We start from the raw sequence: 13,298 nt of genomic DNA, 5'->3' as shown, positions 1-13,298 counted from the left end.
ATGTACTGTAACCAGAGTGCACGGCCAAAGACCATACCATATGGAACCTGGGTGGGTCATGCAATAAAGGCAACTTTTGAACAGCTAGTTTTACAACCCCAAAAATCACAGAATAAGCTATCATTAAAATAATTTATGGGTTTCTACCTGTAATAATTACAGATCAATGTTATACACAAGTCTAATTTAAAAAAGTGCTACAAATCTAGGAACCACTTCATGAGTTCACACGACAGTAACACAAACGGCATGCATCACATGGGAATTAACCAAAGGAACCATCTGTAACAGTAGTCACCGAAGATTGCACTGTTTGCAGGCTGTACATTGCAGCCCGTTTTGAGGTATCAAATTTCCATGAAAGTAAATCTGGAAACAACAATGCAGTCTTACAAATGGAGTTAATGTGCTTTAGAACCCAATGAGTTGTAACAAAACATTGGTAGAACATTTAGTTGTTTACAGAGGTTCTGCGCTCATCCGTAAGCGATCACTACGAAGAAGCTGGTTGAGTGGAAATGAAATCTTTCCTGTGAAGACAATTGGCTTCTCAATATTTTCACATGCGACGCCATTTGTGATGTAATCAGTGATAACAGTGTGATTTCATAAAGTGGGCACCGGTGTGGATGCTATGCCCGGCCAAGATAGGCTTAACCACAGAATTTAAATGAGCTGGTTGGCTTCTTTAGCACCACAACACCCTAATGTGTGGGCTTTACAAACTACTAAATAAAACAAAACCCATTTAACTGAAATTAAGGGGGTATAATATATTAGCCATTTAAAAAAAAAGTTGTTTTGCTGAAACTCAAATTAAAGTTTCAATATTTAGCACAACTTACATGTTTTCCTCTTGGGGTCAATAAAAAGTTCATGCACTTGCTTTAATGACCCACTGATGAAACTGTGTTAGATGGTCCGTTACATTCAGGTTACCTTGCAGTCCATAGAGTACAGGACACATAAGGGTATAAATGTTTGAGGACGTTCATGAATATTCACAAAAGTTGTCCATTACTCTGCAGGTCTGTTCTCCAGCAACAATGCATCATTCTTAATCCGATGAATGAGGATGGGCTCCTCCCATGAAACTAAAACGCAGATCATAGCCCTTTGTGAGTGCAACAAACTGTATATTGGGCCCAAGTGAACAAGCATACATATCTTTGGAAGTTTATGCAGACCAACAGTCTGGTACACAAGCTGGTTTAGAGCGCCCCTGTGAAAGTACACCAGTGAAGAACCGTGGGCCACATCATGGCTATGTGAAGCTACCAAAATTCACAACAGGGAAATTTCTCCTTGCACGGGAAGGGAGCTGAGTTGTGGGGTGTAAACGGATATAACTAGGCAATTAAGGGAGTCCAGGGTGGTGTGCCATAGGTGGATCACCTGGGGTTTCCTTATCCACAATGCCCTGCAAACCTCAAACTTTGCTTGAAATCATGCATGTGTCTGTGATGGACACTTCTTTAATCTGCAGAAATCTGCAAAAGTCCTACCACCCAGCATTACTCCACTTGTGCAGATAGAAACGCTGCACCGCTTGTGTGGCTGGGACTATTGCCCGCAACAGGAATGGATCAAACCAAGGCAAGTGGGAGCAATTGTGAGGGGACTCCTGTAGGAGAGTGGAATCTGACTAATGGTTGCCCCCAACTTTTTGCCTGGTATTTGAGGGGCTTTTGACTAGTCTGGCTGGGATCCTGCTACCCAGGACCCCAGCCTATCTGCTTTCTCCCTAAAACTGATGTGAGTACTCTAGGTACAAACCTAATTGGATGCTGGGCATGCCCTACCAGTCCCTTGTAGATGGTACCCTAGGTACCCAGGGCATGGGTCCCCCAGTAGGCCTACCAGGGCTGCAGCACTTATTGTGCCACCCTGGGACAGCCATACAAACTGACACCACCAGACCAATACTGTAGTCTGGGTAAGGTGGTGCTAGCACCCCTTACAGGGATATAGGTACCCTATATCCCACCCCATTACAACACATATACTCTCATAGGTCACCCCTATAGCAGGTCCTGGTAATCCTACAGGGCAGGGTGCTGAGGTATGTGTGAGGGGGGACCCCTACCTGAGTAGGGCCTCTCTGCAACCTTCGTAAAATCGTTACTGGGTTGTTTGTAGTGTAGCCATACCATATACTCTAAACCGCATTATAAGTCTATTGCGATATCGCGATAACTTGAGAATGGCTACACAGAACCATATTGTGTTTGGTGTCAAACATGTAGGAATCATACCCCCAGTCCAGCCATGGGCATGAGGGTATGATTCCCCCTTGCTAGAAGGGCGATATGGGAAAAGCGGTAGAATTTAGACACCAATTTAAAAGTGCACAAGTTACACAAAATGGCTACTGCCCGCCACCTACACGACCCTGGCTGGCTGTTGCTGGGGAAAACCCCAGCCTCGCCAGCTGGACAATAGGGCTCCTGTGACAGGGAGGTGCTAGCATCTCCCCAGACAGGATAATGTGGATTGGAACAGGGTGGGTGCACCAAATGTCCTTTCAGAGTTGCACGTAGGCAGCTGCAGAGACCTAATTCTGCATACACCGCTTGGAACCGGTTCAGGGGCATCCTGCCCCTCGCCCAGGCGGGAAACACACAAAGGGGAGAGGGTGTAGCCACCCTTTCCCGCCTCACCAGCCATTGGTGGACACTACTCTGGACACTCCCCTAATCTTGGGGATAAAGGTGAATAACGTGGCCCCACAGCCTCAGATTAATTTGGAACTTTACAGAACCGACCTTCGACGAGCTGCTGCCCAGCTGACGGAAGAAATCTCCCTTGGGATAAAGGAGTTATCCCCCTGCTTGGCAGGCACCTTAAACACTGCAAGTGACTTGGTTGGAACTTCGCTGCTCTCACGAACTTAGACGACTTCCAGAACCCTTGAGGTGGGTTTCCAGCGCATCCCCGAGGCCAGTGAGTGTGCTCAACGAGTTTGGGCACCGTGGACCGCGTGGGTGCCAAGATCCCCAATACCCTGAGACCCCGGCCTCTTCTTGCATAGCACACAACCCTGACCAGTGGGGAAGTTGTGCTTTGGCCCGTTTACGAGCCAACCACTCTACAGCAATTGTGCCAAAGACCAGCGCCCTAGCCCCCTCCGGTGGCCCGTGGGTGCCCTTTTACGCACTCCAAATTGCCGCCTCCCGCGGTCCCTTGTCTCTCGACTTGTGGGCCCTAGCGGAGGTCTATCTTTGAAAACAAGAGTTCCCCTGGTTGCTCCAAGCCTGCTCTACAGTCTCCTTGAAGGAGACCTCTCCCAGACCTCGTGGGTCTGCACTGTAGCTGATTTGTTTATTCTTCGTGGGTTGCGGTTGCCAAGGCTTAGTGGATCCAATCCAGACACTAACACCGCAGCGACCCTCATCCGACGTGGGACAGTCGCCCTCCGGAAGCTGGCCTTCCTTGAAGCCTCCGGGAGCCCGTGGCTGCAGATCCAAGCAACAGCACCTCTCACCTGAAGCACCAGACATCGAAGGGCTCTTTGCTTTGAGCCTCCTGGTCACTTTGCCGTGACCCAGACTCTGTCCCCTCTGCTTTCAGGTTCTTCTCTACATTCTTCACATCTTTGATCTTCACGGCATCATAGACGCTTTTGGCTAGCAGAACTTTTGACTATTTTCCCATTGAAAATCAGCCCACGACCCGACAGCAGAAACAACCTATGCACCCGGCTTCCCTGGGGCAGGTAACAGTGGTACCTCGGTACTCTCGGGGTTGTGGGCATCTCAAAAGCTTAAGTCTAAAGTTTTTACTTTGTACTCCTGCTAGAAGTATTTTTAATCTGTTTATTTCAAACCGCGACATTCTCCATAGGCTAACATTGCGATCCCGATAGCAGCTCTTTGCACTGCACCCGTCTCCCGTGGGTCCCCTTCCTCATAACTGTGGGTGGATTCTGAAGGGGCAAGCGATCCTGAATGCCCTAGGCATTGCCTGTAGAATTGTCGTGGTTCTTATACCACTATTTTAGTATATGGTTTGGTCCCCCCCTGGGGCCCATTGATTTCTGTGCTATTTATTGTGTTTATAAATGCTTGTTTGAAGTGTAACTTTGCCACTAGTCACATAAAGCGACTGTGGGATTCTGTCTAGAATAAATACATATATTTTATATATATATATACCTGTGTGGGCTACTCTTTCATTTGGTTATTCAAGAGGTTATTATGGTAAAACAATAAGCTTAACACTCCTTCAAGACTTAGCCTGAAGGCTGCTCTCCACAGCTACCACTAGGATAGCTTTCTTTAAAGGTTGTCTTAAACCCATCATCAATAAGAGTCGAATTGGACTGGTGCAAGGTGTCCCTATAACTAGGAACAGCATATGCCAGGCCAACTTCTCACAACTCCCATGGACCTTTGTTTGATCAGTTTCTGCCACAGGCGCTAGGCCCAACTATACAAGTGACTAAATTATATCGACCCAAACGTGGTAAGAATTTTGTGGATTCATGAGGATTCTGGAAGTTTGTCACAGAAACGCAAGAAAAATTTGTGAGGACATGTAAAGTTTAAGGTTTTCAGGGCATTATGGCCAAGAAAAATGTGGGATCCACGCAATGCACACTATGAATTCTCTTGTCTAGTTTTCCAAATATTTCTGTGATTCGTAGGTTTCTATGAACGGCGGCTGAGCACAGCCACAAATCCAGCAGCTACCCCCATCGGCGATCTCTCCACATAGCTCTTTAGGGCCATTTGCATCGTGGTTTCTTGGCCACTTACACAAGTGGGGTACCGTTCCTATCGGGAGACTTGTGGGAATTCAAGAGTAGTAGGACATTTGTGGGTCCCCACTGATTTTTCATCACAGAAAGGTGAGCTAGATGGGCTTTTTGTTGAAGTTTGCAAGGCATTATGGGTAAGAAAATTGAGGGATTCACGCAAAGTACACCACCGTGGACTGCCCTGGGTGTTTAGTTTTCAGAACTGTGTGGTTCTGTTAGGTTTCCCCAGGTGGCAGCCTTCAAGCACAAAATGCGAAGATATTCACCATTGCATATGGGACGGTATTGGGATATAGCCACACTCTTGGTCCATATGTAAAATAAAAATATTAAAAAGCACCCCCCCAAAGGATCAAATGTCCTCTTGCTTGCCACCCCGGTATGGAATTTTCATCCACAGGGGAGCAGAAAGACGCTTTAGGGGCAAGGGTGGGCATAATGCTAGGGTGAACCAGATCCACCCCAATATTTTGTTTTCAAAAAAGTATTGTTGCCAGGCAGTGGTAGTTTTGCCCCCCTCTCTATATTCTTTTAATTAAGCCCTAGCGTCTAGTGGGCCTTCAACCCCCAGGACGGGGGTAATCATTGTGGTTGGGGGCATGGCCATGCATGTAATAGGCAGCTCCCCCCCACCACCCCAACAGCATTTTCATCATTTTTATTTTGTTTAATGCCCTGGTGTATAGCGGACTCAGCCTCCCTGCATCCATTCAGTGTTCGGGGGGCACAAACCCTTACCTAACCTAAGGGGACACGCCCCCTCCCCCATCTCTGGTGTCTAGTCGGTGAATCCCTGCATGGGGATCACTCTCCTATGCCGATCCCGAAGAAGGGATCCACTGGACAGGAATATCATTGGAAGGGGGATATTCACCTCTTCCAAGGATACCTCTCCCACCCCAATCAGTGCTCAGGGGGCTGAGATATGCCCAACACTGACGCAGTGAAAGAATAAACAGACCCATATACTCATTTTTCTTTCACTTTAGTGTAATGACGTCAGATCATCAATCGCCATTACAATAAAAAATAAAAAAACAACTCTGGCGGCTCTTCCTGAGCAGCCAGAGTTTATATATATGTAATGGGGAGTTTACATATATGTTGTGGGGATAAAAGCATTTAATAGTCACCTTTATCATATGCTACAGAGATGCAGCAGTGTTTGAAACATAGGTTTTACTAATGTATGGAGCCAGGCAGTAGTTCTGACCCCAAAATCGGTAGTCATGAAATAAGCCAGAGGACAGCACTAATACATTTTGTTTGAGTGACTTCTGTCTCCATTATGTTGGTGGTGACCGTGAAATTTGAAAACTGATATGAAGTTGGGTAGCTCCTTGGGAGCATCCTAAGACTGGCCTTACCGTAAAGGCCCCCGAGCCTTGCTTTGAAGGAGAGGAATATTAATGAAGGTTATGAAGTCCTGTTCTATCACTGAAGCACATTTTAGACAGTGTAGACAAACAGGGTTCACTAAGAATAAAGGATGCCTTGATTTTGTTCATTTTTTAAGCATTGAATAGTGAAGTTCAATTAAAGTGAAAGGTGATCTTTTGGAGTTTTAGATGAAGACCTTTGGGGAGTGCTCTATAAAGTTTATTGAAAGTCATATGCCCATTGTTGAGGACTTCTGAATTTGCTAGTTTCCCTTAAATTTGAAACGGTTTGTAAACCAGATTGTGTGCATCTTTTACATCTGGTGTCATTGTTTGCAGCCACACAAAATATAAAAATGGATTTATCTAAAAGTTGTCTTTGGGTTCTTTTCATGATTGCTGTACAAGTTTATTGCATCATCAACCTTAAAGGAGTGACGGGAGCTGGTGAACATAATGCTTGCCAAATAAGGGACCACTGACCTACAAAGGCACTTGAAATTAAATCTTAAGAGACTTGCTGCACACATTACAAAAACAGTTTGGGGAACCACTTTATATGGCTTTAAAGAGCTCTTCCACCCAAAACATTAAAGTAGCTGTAAGATGAAACAAATAAAATAATAAAAATTGCAGAGCTGCTTAGAGAAATAGGAATGGACTGAAAAGCATGTTTCACCAATGGGTACACGAGTGAAGGCATGTGATATCGTGGTAGTAGTGACTGTTGTGTATACAGGATCCCACAAAGTTTGGGTTTGCCCTTTAAACTGCACTAATGAAAGTCTCCCTGTGATAAATAATTTTCTGTAGGACTCACCAAGCCCAGTATTTAAGCGCGGTCCATTAACTGAAAAACATTATCTGTGCGCAAATAGGTAATTTGCACAATAATACTATCCATACAATTAGCCATAGAAAACGGTGACAAGTCTTACTAAATGCGCCTCATTTTCATGTGTGCTGCGGTTATCATACCTTTTTGGAGGCTTCAGGGTGGAAAACCTGTCGAATGAGTAACTGCCCATCGGTGCAAAGTGTGAAAGAGCTTCCGCCTAGTGCTTCGAGGTCATTCAGGACCAACTGATGAAACTAAAAGGCAAAGAAAGGTGACATAAGTGAGAGGGAAAAGAAGAGCCATGTATTTCACAATGCAACGTTTAGAAGACCTGGAACATCTACAGCTTTTCAGAATCAGGAACTTCATAGATCGCATTTTCATTGGCATCAGGAAGCTGCTGTTTTATGATTCAATAAAAGTACACAAGGGCCCAGAGCGGCATAACAAAGAGGACCTGTTTTGCATGTAGTGAGCACTCAAAATAAAAAGTTTGCAAAATTCACAATCTACAACAGTGTATACAGTAAACAGCCACTACTTTGTCACCAAGTCTGTTGGGTATTTAAGGTTAAATGGATCCCGTTTAATTTACTTTCAATATTTGTGCCCCAAGATTGCAGAGAACACAGAGCTGAATCCAAGAAAGCAAAAGGTCTGTTCAGCATTGCCCGGATTACTGAATGCCATGTGGGCATATACAATTATTTACAAAATCATTTCCTACCATTGTCAGAAACAGATACAAAGTAAAAAAGTGTGAATTTATTTTCAATGAACAGTAATAAAAAGAAATAAAAAAAAAGAGTGCTACTGAATCAAGAATCAAGAACCTCATGCACACCTTCCATATACAGGAATACAACCGCCAATTAGTTAATGCAATATATTGCATCTACAAATGCAAATAGGATTTATGAAGCAAATTCACTGATGTGGACCCTTGCTTTATCAAGAGATGCAGATAGTTTTACCTGCTATCAGGGAATTAAATCCTTACTCGCAATTGCAAAACCTATGTTTTTATGAATGCACTTCTCCAGGCGGTGGCGTAGTTATTCTGCAGTTTCCTGACCAGATTCCAGGTTAAAGACCGCCCAAAAGAAGGTATGAACAGACTACCCTTCTCAAACCTACAATAACCAATTTCACAGGAAGAGAAGTGAAGTGACTAGGTGTCCGCCAGAACACTTGGACCAACATCTCATTCTCCGTGACAGCAATGTAGCAGCCAAGAAGGGGTACTGAAACCACACTGCCAGAGAAAGAGGGGAGCTTCTAACCACTCTAGACCAAGATAACCAGCCACACTCAACTGGTTACATTTTCACTGGCTTAAGATACACTCAAAAGTGGATAGAATGCCCCTAAACTGAAAGGGATCCAATCCCCAGACAATAGCACGCAGCAATGATAAGGAGACCTGTAGTGTTCTGGGGCTCCTCATCTGTCCCCACCAATTTTGAATAGTCACAACTCCAACGGACACAGCTGTTGCAGCAGTATCAGGTTTGGCCTATCCAATTAGTTATTTAATCAATGGCTACCTGCCAAACATTTCACACACAAAAATGACTGGACATCATTTTTGATGTACGCCCTGCATCTCTAAACCCTTAAGCCAAAATTCAACATTTTCTCATTGGTTAAGTGAGCCACTCTTCAGCTTTCCAGGTTTTGCTGAATTCTTCCAATGCTTCAGTTAAAATGTAAGGTAGAACTGCACAAGTGTTCCCAAGAAACTCTTAGGCTAACTAAGTCAACAGCAGAAGCAATTATCTAGTCTTGGTTTGAACTTTCAGAAGGAAACCTAGGTGGAACATGCCCTGGAGGAAATCACTCGGCTCCGGATGGAACCAAGGATTAAATTCAAGGTTCTATGAAGCCTACATAAAGTGAACTAAACCAAAGCTCTGGGCTGCCAACACAAAATGAAAACAGTGCGTCTCGATCGAGACCTCTGCTAGCCATCACAAACTGGATTAATCAATCAGACTTTTAAAAAGAATCATGGAGGCAGAACATGGCATACAAAGCTCAAGACTGTATTCAGAGCAGAATCCAGCAAACTATTGCAGGAAGTGCCTGAAGACAGAACTTTACAGATTTGCCCTTGAAAGAACGATTGTACCTAAATGAAGTAAGGATGGAAGAATGCTGGAGGAGGACTCTTCGTCCAGTTGTTACACTATCTTTATTAAGCTTTCCAAATTCATTTTGCCGATTTATCTCGCAAAGGTATCTGAAAGGTAACAGTGTAACACCATGGAAAATGACTAAATACATTGTAGGTCTAGCACGTAACATTTCTACCTTCCCATATGCACATCTCATCACAGTTGGACAAAGTCTACTCAGGTTGAAACATTTGTTTGTGAGATGCAGATGGTTTTGGACAACAATTTGTAAATGTTAGCTATGATTATATACTGCATTTTAACAGACTCCGCCCCCCCCCATATTTTCAGCAATACACTTTTTGACTTTGCCATATTTCTCAGACAGGACAATTTGAGAACCCTTCTGAACTTGCACATTTTGTACTGATAACGTAGAATTATTTGTTAGTGCCCAAGAGAGGAGACTCGCAGGCGATCCTTCCTTTTCTCTCTACTGGTGCAGAGTTTCCCCAACAGTACTGTAGCTGTGCATTCCAGGAGGCCATGCTAGTCACTTTGCAGTCTCTGGCATACTCTACCGACTCCTCACTCCCACTACCTACAATGCATTCATTTTAGAAGGCCCCAATTCCAGGTCTCATTTGGTGTGCTGGGCACTAAAATGGTAGTGTTAAAACAATGAACAAACTGGTGCCAATCAACAAAATTCAGATATTGTTGGAGAGTTCTAGAGTTCTGAAGCTTACTGCCAGGGACAGCCCACTGCCTAGCCACATCAAAACCCTTAAGTGTGTGCACCCAGCTCCAACGCAGAGCTGCTACTTGCTGTGGCTTGACCAGATAAAACATGCACAAATCGGTGCCTCAGAAGAAAGATAACCTACAGGCATAAAACTTTATGCAGAATTGATACAATCCTAGGAGAACATAGAAATGAAAAAAGCACGATTTGTTTGATGTTAAATCACTCAATTTTCCTTGAAAGCTGTGTGCCAAATACACACACACACCCCCATATACACACACACATGCGCACTCCATCCAGCCCCAACAGAATCATCCATGGAAGAAGGAAGGGACTCGAGGTAGTCCGGAGTCGGCATCTATTTATTCTCTCAGGTCACCCTCAATCCCAGAGATACAAGACGCGTTTCGGCTTGCTAGAAGCCTTTATAAAAATTATATAGCGGCCCGACTGGAGGAATTTAAATGGAACTGTGGTTGATCAGGGAAGAAGCGGGCATTTGAGAAAGTCAATGTCCGAAACGCGTCATGCCCATGCTCTTTGAAATAAATCCCCTGTTTGAAGTACCCTATGGTGTCCCTCCGGTTCTTTCAAGCAAAAGGATATCTTTGTGGCATATGTTGTGTGCAAGTCCTGGGCGCACATTGAGGAGACCCGTCTCAACAAGAGGACAGTCATCCGGGGCAGCTTCAGTACTTTCTTTGTATTCATGGTAATGGATAGGCTCTGACCCACCACACCCGCCCGCGGTATCTGTGCCGCTGTTAACTGCAGTTTGTGACTCCACGAAGGAATCCGGATCACTGTATCCACGTTTTCCAGGCCACCCAAGGAGCAGATCGGTGTGGTTTGAGGCGTTATGGGGACTCGGGAGGAGTATTTGTTTTAAACTGCTTTGACTACCACAGCCCTGAACAGCGTTTTTAATGTTATCCTGATGGTTTTGTTTTACAGACATTGCCGTCTGAAGTCACTTGCCTAGCATGCGGTGAGAGCCTGCTGGGACTTGCAGTTAACTTCGGGATTGCAGGTCTGTGTGGGACTTAACTGGCCTATCAGGAGAGCCACCAATGGCGGCCCAACTGGAGGAATTTAAATTGAACTGTGGTTGATCGGGGAGGAGTGGGCATTTGAGAAAGGCAATGTCCGAAACGCGTCATGCCCATGCTCTTTGAAATAAATCCCCTGTTTGAAGTACCCCATGGTGTCCCTCCGGTTCTTTCAAGCAAAAGGATCTCTTCATGGTGTGTGTGTGTGTATATATATATATATATATATATATATATATATATATATATATATATATATATATATATACACATACACACACACTTACATAATCTTGTGCCATCCTGTATGAGCAAATATTGCATGCGTACCTCAACCATAACAAAATCGCAGGTTTCACTTATTTTGTGTACCACAATTAATGGCACAGAAGATAAAGGCCACAAACACTTTTCCCAAGATGGACGTAGGTACACTAGAACTATAAAACCACAACTCTCACACATTTTCAGCTATTACAAAGCACTGGTAATGGAGCAAAAACGGAGACTGAATCTTGAACTTATGAGTGCAGACAGAATTTTTTTGGGCGAAGATGGAGACTCCATTTACTAGTCTAGTTCCAGTAAATATTGGCCTTTTTCACGAAGCATGCTACTGGAAAATAGGTTTAGTCAAGCACCCTACTTCTGTCCCTCCAAAAACTGCATTTTAATCTGGTCTCAAATCAGTCTCCCAAAAAAAAAAAAATTAAAAAAAAAGAAAAGAAAAAAGAATCTGTTTAATGGCTTTGGTAGATAAACCGTAATTTCTGAAACCTTTCCTCTGGTCCAGGTCAGAGTCTCATCTCAACCTCTAGGCTAAAGCAGTGGCGTAACGAAAGTTGAAGGGGCCCCTCTGCAAGGTACACAGAGGGGCCCCCGCCCCAGATTTAATCCGGAGCTCTCCGGTGTGAGTAGATTGCTGAGGGGGGCCCCCTGCAACTCGACACCGCCCCGCACTGCGGGGGCCTGTGTTACGCCCCTGGGCTAAAGACAGTTTAAGTACCGTTATTGACAGTAGTGGCCCGTCCCCTGAAAGTGGTGGAGCAGGCTGAAAGAGGGAGGCGGGGGAGGGAGGTTCAAGGACAAAAACAAAGAAAAATATTTCCTGAATGCCGCCCACCGCATTGCATTCTTCTAGTCGTTCTAGGCACAGGCTCCCAGACTGCACTGTGGCCAATCCAGACACTGCATAAAAGCAGCGTCAGGACTGGCCTGAGCGCTGTCAATTTGCGCTCTCAGGCAACTTGGAGCCTGGGGCTAGACAGAGCTTCAGTGCACATAACAGTTTAGTGGGCCTAAGACAGCCGGCCAAACCGCCATGCGTACTGTAACAACGCCCACCACTCCCCCAACAGCAGTTTCATCCCGCTGGACCCACCCCCAAGACTTGTAAGTCCTGGGGGTCGGGTTCAGGGGGATTAAAATAAAATGGGTTTAAAACCAGTTTTATTATCGATTTATCGGAGGGTGATGGGAGGGGGTGGCACGCCTCCGCCCTAATAGAGGGCTGCCGCTGGTTGACAGCACTAGAGGCGATTAATTCATACATCTACCACGAAGTGCTTCATGTTTATGGTATTTAGCAGCATCTTTCACTGCATTCCTATACCCTCTTTCTCCTGCTCCCCCACCCCAATTTCTCCTTTTCCTTCCCCACTACCCCAGTTGTATCAATATGCGGTTTTGTGTTTTTTTCTCTTCTTAGTGTCATGTAAAGCGACAGACATAGGACCTTGTTCACTACTACACTTGTATATGCAGCTGATTGTTCTCTCTAATGCACTTCAAGGCCAAACTGGGGCAAAGAGTGATCTATACAACAGTCAAATAAAACGGTCATATAGGAATGCCACACAAACTGGAAACTTTAAAATATTGTAAAGATAGATATCCTAGAAGAGCAGCGGGCACTGAAAAACGTGGATTTAAAGCACGTGGTTCCATGGCATACTTTAAAGCATCTTGTTTGGTTTAAGACATGTACTGTGAACCATGGGCTAGTTATCAGATGGAGTCTCTCCCATCCCCTAACGTTTGCGTGGTAATATCAGGGTCATTATTTAGATTGTTTATTGAAATGTTCTACACTGCACAAGTGAATAGGGAATACAAATATATAAAGAGCATCACATTCAAGGATTTCACGCACACCTATGCGGACAAGGAGAATGCATTACGTTTTACATCCGGATCACATTAGAAACTTATTTCACATCACTTCCATCATATCTATAAACCTGGGTCTGAAGAGACCCTTCATCAGGACCCCACACCACCAAGTATGCTCCTCTTTCACCTCTGCAATTTTGGGTCTGAACTTTCATGACATTTCATAAAGGTTTGTCTCCTGGTAGTACTCAGTTATTCTTCGCTTATGGTGAAAAATCTACATTCCTCAAGAATAC

The 13,298-nt window shown here is 44.5% G+C and overlaps 1 protein-coding gene across 2 annotated transcripts in view; it reads right to left on the bottom strand.

Annotated features, from left to right (window-relative positions):
• The window catches only part of ESRP2 (epithelial splicing regulatory protein 2), a 141,361-nt gene that overhangs the window by 78,351 nt on the left and 49,712 nt on the right, over positions 1 to 13,298 (bottom strand). For both annotated transcript variants that reach the window (XM_085639963.1, XM_085639964.1), the window contains exon 4: positions 7,117 to 7,230. In XM_085639963.1, the coding sequence (XP_085496089.1) occupies positions 7,117 to 7,230 (114 nt within the window). The remainder of the gene's footprint in view (positions 1 to 7,116; positions 7,231 to 13,298) is intronic.

The sequence above is a fragment of the Triturus cristatus genome, chromosome 12, assembly GCF_964204655.1.
Source record: "Triturus cristatus chromosome 12, aTriCri1.1, whole genome shotgun sequence".
In the NCBI taxonomy this organism is placed as follows: Eukaryota; Metazoa; Chordata; class Amphibia; order Caudata; family Salamandridae; genus Triturus; species Triturus cristatus.
This window is presented reverse-complemented; position numbering and strand designations above follow the sequence as displayed.